This window comes from Triticum aestivum, chromosome 4B (genome assembly GCF_018294505.1).
Source record: "Triticum aestivum cultivar Chinese Spring chromosome 4B, IWGSC CS RefSeq v2.1, whole genome shotgun sequence".
Lineage (NCBI taxonomy): Eukaryota > Viridiplantae > Streptophyta > Magnoliopsida > Poales > Poaceae > Triticum > Triticum aestivum.
Genome location: NC_057804.1, coordinates 607,821,601 through 607,830,684, shown reverse-complemented (window position 1 = coordinate 607,830,684; position 9,084 = coordinate 607,821,601). Strand labels below are relative to the sequence as shown.

The following is a 9,084-nucleotide window of genomic DNA, read 5'->3' as shown; positions in this document are numbered from 1 at the left end:
ATCCTCCAACACTCTCTTCCAGCCCGAGCTATTGTCCATGGCGGCGGTGGCCGACGATGGTGAGTGGGGAGTGGAGGCGACGCGGTCGATGGGTGGGGAGTGGTGAGTGGAGGCGGCGCCGTGGGTGGGCGTTTATTGATGCGGTGGGTGGGGAATGTGAAACGTAAAGAGGAGTGGAGTGGGGAGTGGGCGAGTGGGAGTTGGCGACTGTATATTGAGTACAAAACTTATTTTGCATCTATCCTAACAAGTTTCTATTCTTACCGCACTGGCATTGCACTCTACTTCTATAACCACAGGTCTTGGGTTCGAGAACCAGGCCAACCATTTTTTTAAATTGGGTGTCTCCAACACACAATAAATGGAGTTCAGGTCCTAGGTTCAGTTCAGTGCACCCAAATTTAGTTAATGGAGTTCACCCACACATTCAGTAAATGGAGTACAGTAAAATTCAGTCTACCAAAATTCAGTGCACCCACACTTTCAGTATACCCAAATATGCTCATCAAGTAAAATTCAGGTGCTGCATCCTCCTTACTCATACCAAAATTCAGCAAATTCAACAAGTTACAAGATGCCAACATTCATGGCCCTAAAAATTTCACCCATGAACTCATACCAAAATACAGTTCATCATTGAACTTGCAACAAAAAATCTAACATGACAAAAATTTCATGCCTCAGGTGCTGCATTCAGATCTGGAATCTCTGTAGATCTGTCATCTCCACACAACAACCATAAGAAGCCCCTCCCTCCTGCACCTGAAGATGTTCCTGCACCTGAAGATGTGCCAGCTGCTGAAGATCTTCCCCTCCCTGCACCTGAAGATGTCCCAGCTGCTGCATTTCTTCCTCTGCCCCTACCTACACCTGAAGATGTGCCAGCTGCTACATTTTTTCTCTTTCCTCTGCTAGCAGGTTGTGAGCCTTCTCCTCTTTCAGTTGTTTTTGTTGTTCTCCCAATGTTCATCTATGTTACGAGTCTTAGCTGTGGAATTGCAGCACCAACAGCTGCAACAAATGCGGATTGGTCTGGTAGGGGGCCATGTAACCTTTGTGGAGCCCTATGAGATCTCTCCCTCATGACCATGCTTGAAACCATGCTGTCTGGCAACTGGGTTGGATCCATGCTAGGGTTTGCCAAGTGAGGAAAAATATTCTACATAAGAAACAAGTTATGAGATGAGTTATTAGATGAGCAAAGAAGTTCAGAAAGATTTATGTAAAATGCAATAAATAAGTTATGTACTTCTACAAATGTTGGGTCATCATAGTCCTCATCTTCTCTTGGATCTCTAGGTCCCATTTGAGCTTCCTGGTACTTGTAGTGCCCCTTCCTGTTGTGATCATCTTTTCCACATATGGAGCAGTGCATTGTAACTTCATTTTTGTTAGCACTTTAGCACCACCTTTCATCTTTTCCTCTGGTGTCTTTTTCCTATTTTTTGGGCCTTCCTAGTTGTTTAGTGAAGATAGGTGGATACACTTTATCCCTATCCATCTTTCCCCACATTTCAGGGTCTCTAAGAGGCATCAGATTGTATCCATAGGCTTTCAGATATGTTTGGACATAGTAGCACTCATGGACCATTTCCTCTGGATCAATCCTCTCCTCTCTCATACATGCAACTCCATGAGCACAAGGTATTCTTGATAGCTGCCATCTACCACAGTCACACCTGAACAAGGCAAGGTTCACATTGTAGCTGGAATTCCATGACTGTACCTTGAACAGTTCCTGTCCAGCACCAGCAACATGACAGTTAACTGCATATTCAATATTTTTTCTAGCTTTTTCAGAATCTTGGGACAAATTCTATGTACTGTCCGTTTTTCAATTGCTTCTCTTTGTTTACTCTGGATTCTGTGCATACGCTTGTAGAAAATATTTTCTAACATGGAAAGCACTGACATCTTCATAGCATCCAAGATGTAACTGTGAAAAATAGGAACACAAGTTTGGAGCTGAAAATGACCAATGATAATAACTGAATATGAGCAGTGATAATAACTGAATATGGGCATTGTAAATAACTGAATACCTGTTGAAAACTTCATAATTATTGTTCAACACTATGTAACATTTAGGAAACTCACTGAAGAATGCTTTCATCCATGTCTTTGGATTCAATCTCTCTGACCAATGAAAAGCTTCATCACAATGTTCATCCATCTTCTGACAATTTTCTCTCCACTTCTGCTTGCTAGTTGATCTTGCTATGGCCCATAAGTCTTGTTTCAGCACTTCTTTGTGCTTCTCATGGAAGTTTTGATAAATGTGCCTCACACAAAACCTGTGTTCTGCATCTGGCCACATTTTTATCACTGAATTTATTAATCCCTTCTGCTTGTCACTCATGATTGTGAAAGGTGAAGTGTTTATGATATTAAGATCATCTCTAAGAGTGGTCAAAAACCATTCCCAATCACTAATACACTCAACTTCAACCCAACCCATGGCCAGAGGGAATATGCATTCACTAGGATCTATGCCAACAGCAGTCAGCAACACCCCCTTGTACTTGGTCTTCATATGACACCCATCAACAAATATAATATGCTTGCATCCCTGAAGCCAACCTCTTTTGCAAGCATCATAAGACCAATACACTGATTTCAAACATTTCTGCCCATTGGGTACTGTTCATTTGTCACAAAATGAGTAGACACAAGAAATGTGGAGCCAGGGTTACATGTCCTCAGTTCCTGACCATAGTTCCACAACTTACTGAATTGTTCATCCCCATCCCCATGAATTATCTTCAGAGCTTGTTTCCTAGCCCTAGTTAACTTCCATCTGTTGACAGTAATGTGAAGCTCCTTTGTAACCTTCCTTGAAAATGTGCCAAGGCCCATCTCTTTGGTCATCCCTGAATTCATCAATGAAAATTTTTGTAAGGAAATTGGCTGTCAGTGCTTTCAACTCCCATGCCTTCTGACACTTGTGGACTGCAGCATAAACCTTTATGACAAAGCCTCCTGTCCTATTGTCCAATCCAGCTTTAAGAAGCCATGGACAACCAGGCTTGCACACTGCCTCCAATCTGGGTTTTTCATTCTTTATCTTCTTGATCTTAACTCTCTTCCTTATTGAATATGCATTCAGAGCTTGCCTCAGTTCCTTCACATGTGCAAAAACCATGCCTACTTTGAATATAGGAGAGTCCATGTCCACCTTTGCATTGAAAGCACTGAACTTGTATTTCATGTTATCTTCTTCTTCTCTTGACAAATCAAGGTCCTCATCCTCAAGTACATATTCAGGCTCATCATCTATCTCTTCATGCTCCTCTTCATCCACACCAAAATCAATGTATTCATCAAAGAGATCATCATCTCCCTCATTAATGTTGAAGTCACTATCACTAAAGTTTGAATCTGTCAATTCTGCTACTGTCTCTGCTTGCTCTGAAACTGCAATTTGCATGTTTGCACTTGATGTCTCTACTGCTTGAACTGAAACGTCCATGTGCTGGCTTCCACTAGCTGCTTGCTTTGAGAGACATATTTCAACCAATGATCTGAACACTGAGCTGGGCATTGTATATATGACCTCATGCCTGCAAATCTGAATAAAGTCTGAATGATCAATCAATATCTCCAGCACCTTATGTACTTCACTTGCTCTGATCATGTTCTGGACATCAGCCGCTCCTCTAATTGGCACCAGCCCTTCTGACAATAGGCACCCAGGCCTACACCAATAAATGTGGTGCTCCCACACAGGATAGCTCAACCATTGCAGATGCTTCTCAATAAATGAATATGATAAATTAGCAGCATAGCAATAGTCCAGAATCTCCACACTAGCACTTGCATACTCCAGGTTGCGACTTGGTCCACAAAAAATGTCATTATGCTCAATTTGCAAGGTGAAGAATGTAGATTCCACATGCATGCCCATTGCTGCATCACACACTGCACAACAAATTCAGAGCATGATCAGCAATATTCAAACAATATTCAGACCATGAAAATATTCACAAGTGTCATCATTATTCAGAGTACTACAATATCATTTTCAACATTATTTATCCTACCCAAAAACCACACATTTTCATCTATCCTACCCCAAAACCCCAACTTTATGGCCCAAAACCCCAACTTTATGGCACAATCTTCAGAATCAACATGCTTGCGACCAATTTCAACATTACAACCAGTACATGCCTAAAACCACAACTTATTGAGAGCAGGTAATCATCTTTCCTAGCAAAATAACTGAACTTTATGACACAAAATATCAACTTTAGAGCCCTAAACCCCTACTTTCCTCTGCTGCAACATAAACCCTAGCAACCGTATCGAACCTCTCCATCCTCTCCATCTACCCCGACGACCAACCCCAACGAGTAACAGTGGCGATCAACCCCGGCGACCAACCCGACGAGTGCCAAAAAAGAAGAAGAAAAGCAGAGGTGCAGGGAGGGCGCACCTTACCGTAATCCGGCGGAAATGCGCCCAATTGGCGGTCGAGTCTGACGGACTCTGGCGGCTCCATGGCCACCGCGATGGCCGGCGACATCGCCACCACCGCTGATGTCATGGGAACGGGCGCCGTCGCCACTCCCCCCGGCTCCCGCAACAGAGGAACGAGGCGAAGTAATGGATTTCCCGGCCAGGTGGAGGGGCCGCAATATTAAATAACCAAGGGAGGGCCAGACAGGGACTACGGACATGATTTCCTAAAACGTTGAGGAATTTTCCGCAAAAAAGCCGGTCCAACCAAGTGTGCCACGAAGCAGCCAGCTGGGCGCCAACTGTCCGTGTCTGATTGGCTGTGGACTAAACCATCACATAGTTTGCAAGTTTATGGATGTGTTGATCACATTTTACAAGTTTCTGGACTAAACCATCAAATCCAACGCAAGTTTATGGGTCTCTGGTGCTCTTGTAAAATGAAAACCAAAGCTGCCTCGAGTCGCCCACAAGGTCAGACCTCAGACGTATGGGATGGGAATGCGATGATGATGGTCCAGCAACCCACCTGAGACTGAGAGCATATATCAGACAGTGACGAGGATAAAGTCAAGTCATCGTACCCAAGGTTAAAGGAGCATAAAGTCTGCTGCCATGGCATCAGGGGGCACGCTAGTGGAGTACGTACTATCTTTTTACCCATTATTATCAATGGGCAGTTGGATTTCCAAGCAACAGCCACGATATTCCTTGCGTAGTAAGAGTACGAGAGGGACAAAGACAGGAGATTCTGTCAGAGAATCACTTCACAACAAAGACTCTGTTCGGCCCAGGTTTACAGATAAATGTCCCGGGATCAAATCGCTACTCCAAAAGAAGCAGTAGATTATTTTCTCACACTTGTGGAGTACACTCAACAAGGGGGCAGAGTAAAAGTTATCTGATTTGTGTGACAGTGTTCCGCGCAATGCGTTAAAAGCTTTCGCGACAACGTTTACCTTGGAAGTTGGAAGTTGGGAATGCCTCAACTTGACACTTCAGTTGTTCGAACAACAAGCAGCCGTATTATTGCACGCGGTACTTACAAGACTGAAGAAACAACTGTTAAATTTACACTCATGCCCAGTTCGGCCCCTGCGCTGTGATTCTACAGCTTGTCTATGAACACCAACGACTGACTATTCTATGCTGCGTGCGTACAGGCATAGAATTTACATGGTGGGTGCTGCCGCGCAGCACTACTTTGTTTCATGTACGTACTACCTGACCAGAAGATGAGTAAGTGGAGCAACCCGATTGTCGTGCCATCTTAAGCTAGCGTAACAGGAGGACGAACGTGGTGATCTATGTCACAACAAATTGACTAGGTGGACAGAGCAAGTCTGCCAAGGATCATGCGTCTTCTGTTCGTCGAAATCCTACAGGAAGAAATAGCACAGCGGTCTAGCTGAAGAAATCTACTGCACCAGGCAGAACTGAGAATTTGGTCGGAAGAAAACCAAAATGCTCCCCGTCAGATTGCACAAAGACGTCGCCGTTAGGCACCACTTCTGCCACTTCAATTGATTGAACCCTGCAACAGCAATGCTGTTAGTTAGATGAAGACAACTACCAAGATTTTTGAATCAAACTGTGCTTGCTGTGTTTCAGAAACACCTTCGGAAATCAGAACAATAATTACTACTTCAACTAACTGTTCCAACTAGTGTTTTGAAAAATAACCAAATGCGCTTAGCAAAGCATTTTCACGTTACCACGCGCTTCCATAAAAAAAATCGTGTTTGGCTAGTTCTTACATCAATGGTCAGAGGGCTTAGGTATTGTTCAAAAAAAAAATACATCAAACTTTTGGACCTTTGCCAGACATTAAGATATTATAGCAAGCAGTACTAATGAAGAATGGTAAGAAATACTAGAGTAATCGATCAACATAAAGATGTGTTAGGAGGTTGGCCTATATGTTCAAACGTTCCAAGCGCCCAACTACCTTCCTTGGGAACATAAAAAGCAATATGCTCTCTGCAGTATCTGTGTGTTTTCCATGCAGGTATTTTTTTCCAGAAAAGGCACATCACCCAAGTTCACAGAATCATTTCAAATGGTATTGTACTTATACTTCAGCCTCGTGAGCAAGAACCTTAACAAAACTCAAGATTCTGTTACCTTATTGATGACACGCCATTCACCGTTAAATGTGTGCCTCCATATAGCCTATGTAGCTTAAGAAGAAAAGTGTACCACTTGAAATCTTGTAGAATAACAACCTGTAAAACACCTTACAAGTTACCATAAGTGTGCCATTTACTCAAAATTGTAAAATTAAATTTGACTTGCTTAGACACCTGAAGGTCACCGCTAAAAGGATCAGCTGTTGGAGTAATATTCATGCCACCACCAAAGTACTTGGCATTTCCTACGGATAGAGCAGTGACTTTATCAACTGTTCTCCATTCTCCTCCATTCACCTATTATACGTGTTATCAAATTGCAGAGGTCCAAAATTACATGGGCAGAAAAAGCTGTATAGTGGAACTCACTTCAACGCAAAAACTACATAAAAGCTCACCTTTATTCTCAAATCTCGATTACTATGTCCCCAAAAGCCTCTTAGAGCTCCCAGAACATAACATAAGTTGCCAAATCTCTTGTACATAGAAGCAAAATAACCTGCCTTGGCACTCCTGTAGACATAGTAATTTTTCAAATTCCAATCTATACACCGAATTTCATGTTTCAAATTGTCATATCCACTTACAGATGGATATCAGCAACATTTATAAAGAAATGTGGATCTCCATTTGGACCTTCCATCATGCCAATGTCTAGTTTTGATTTAACTCCTGCTGAAAAGGTTTACCTGTGAGTCTGAGATGTTGGGCATACAATTCCATTGAGTCTGAGTACACAGGTATTTGATCATGTTGGTCTTGGTTTCATAATTGTCACAAAACTGGGGAAGTTATCACTGAAATGTTGAGTTTACAGTGGCTAGAACTTTATCATCTGGTATGGCTATCCGCAATGATGAGACAGAAGATACGAAATTAGTTTAATCCGGTTACTATATATCCGTGTACTTTACTTGCTAACAGAGAAAGAATCAACATAGATGCTATATGAGAATAAAGTAGCAAGGAAGAAACCTCTCACAATTCGATCAATCGCCTGACGGGGATCATTTGACCTGGTTTAACAAGCAATGACATGTTCCAATGAAAATAGAGGTTACCAAACCACAAGGGCATATACAAGAATGAAAACACAATTACCAGCCAAATGTCCTAGCAAAGTCTGAGCCGGTTCCAAGTGGGATGAGCTGCAAAAGAAAAACAAAGTGCATCATGTAAACATTACAGAACACCCTAACAGTTATGTCTCAAAAGACAAAAAGGGCAATCTCCTTTTTTTCAGCAAAGCAACAAGGTATGCCACTCACACCAAGTGCCGTCAAGTGATCAGGCCCTCGATCAAGAGCACGGACCGGGCTTCCTTTCCAAAAGAAGCCATTCACCACCTGCACATGTGCTCCCAGTGTCAATTGCAGGAAATGTCAACAATTTGCACCAATATCGTACCAACACGCGACGCACAAATACCTCATGAAGCGTCCCATCCCCGCCAACGGCGATCACAGCATCAGCGCCATCGTTTATAGCCTAAGGCACGCACAAGAGGACTAGTGTTCACAGAACAGTGGGAACCCCATAGTGGGAAAATTAACAGGTGATGATTGAATTTGATATGAAGCCAGGCACACACCTCCCTCGTGACATCTATGGCGTGCGACGGGCCCGAGGTGATGCACTCGCAAATCTGATCGCCCGATCGATACCCACAAAGGCACAAAGCAAAATATTCTGTGAGATCACCGAGTTATTTACCAGCGGATCTGAGCCCAAGCGTGGTTTCGCACGGCAATCGGAGCTTGCCGTTGTGGAGTGAGGTGGTCTGCGGGGATCTACGAGCTCTCAGAGGCTTACGTTGCATTGGTCGGCGAGGCGGGTGCGGAGGAGGGGGAGCAGCTGCTTCCACTGCTTGCCCGTCCGGCCATTGGCGCCTGCACAGCGGGATCCGCGCGACGCGGACGGCGTTTAGAGTGGATATACGTGGCCGGGGGTGGGGTGGAGGGGGAGTCTACGGGAGGGGCGTACCGGAGGGGTTGACGACGAAGACGAAGTCGCGGCGGTGGCCGGAGGAGCCCGTGGCGGCGGCGTGGTCGGAAGCGAGGCTGACGGCGCCCAACTGGGAGCGGCTGCGCGAGGCGCGCGGCCGGATCAGCGCCGGCCTCGGCGTCGCCGGCGAGGCCATGACGTCGCCGTTGCTTTATCCCGATTTGACTGTGGAGACACACGCACGAGAGGGATGCTCGACGAAAAAGGCGCCGCTTAATGTAGTACGTTTTCCTCAGGAGAAAGCAGGTTTTCGTTGGGTTGGTTTTTTCAAGAGTAAAATGCATCATAGATTCTAAAATTATTTTGGAGGTGTGTCAGTTTAGTCCTATAATTTCGGAAAACAGTTTTTGATCCTAAAACTATACGAGGTGTGTTAGTTTAGTCCTATAATTTGAAATGCAATTTTGAATTCTAAACTATGTTAGGTGTGTCAGTTCAGTTCTATAACTTCGAAACATCAGTTCGGGTCCCAAAACTATGTAAGTCTATTCAT

General features: G+C 44.0%; 1 protein-coding gene across 2 annotated transcripts; it reads right to left on the bottom strand.

Annotated features, from left to right (window-relative positions):
- Nucleotides 1–5,460: 5,460 nt before the first annotated feature.
- LOC123093536 (sphingoid long-chain bases kinase 2, mitochondrial) lies at nucleotides 5,461–8,798 on the bottom strand. Of its 2 annotated transcripts, none has more exons than XM_044515520.1 (12): nucleotides 8,571–8,798; nucleotides 8,400–8,476; nucleotides 8,179–8,232; nucleotides 8,016–8,075; nucleotides 7,856–7,933; nucleotides 7,689–7,735; nucleotides 7,563–7,603; nucleotides 7,175–7,262; nucleotides 6,986–7,100; nucleotides 6,762–6,884; nucleotides 6,583–6,683; nucleotides 5,461–5,992 (listed from the first exon to the last, which is right to left on the bottom strand). In XM_044515520.1, the coding sequence occupies exons 1-12, from the start codon at nucleotides 8,725–8,727 to the stop codon at nucleotides 5,863–5,865; spliced, it is 1,071 nt and encodes a 356-aa protein (XP_044371455.1). In that variant the 5' UTR covers nucleotides 8,728–8,798; the 3' UTR covers nucleotides 5,461–5,862. The 2 variants fall into 2 exon arrangements, with proteins under 2 accessions (XP_044371455.1, XP_044371456.1); XM_044515521.1 differs by having other exon boundaries at nucleotides 7,175–7,259.
- Between the last annotated feature and the right edge of the window lie 286 nt (nucleotides 8,799–9,084).

Excerpts from the sequence above, each read along its gene's own strand:
- LOC123093536 (XM_044515520.1), bottom strand. The coding sequence starts at position 8,727 with ATGGCCTCGCCGGCGACGCCGAGGCCGGCGCTGATCCGGCCGCGCGCC. Across the intron at positions 8,233-8,399 it reads GCCTCGCCGACCAATGCAAC|ATTTGCGAGTGCATCACCTC; the intron begins GTAAGCCTCTGA and ends TCGGGCGATCAG. Across the intron at positions 8,076-8,178 it reads CCATAGATGTCACGAGGGAG|GCTATAAACGATGGCGCTGA; the intron begins GTGTGTGCCTGG and ends TGCGTGCCTTAG.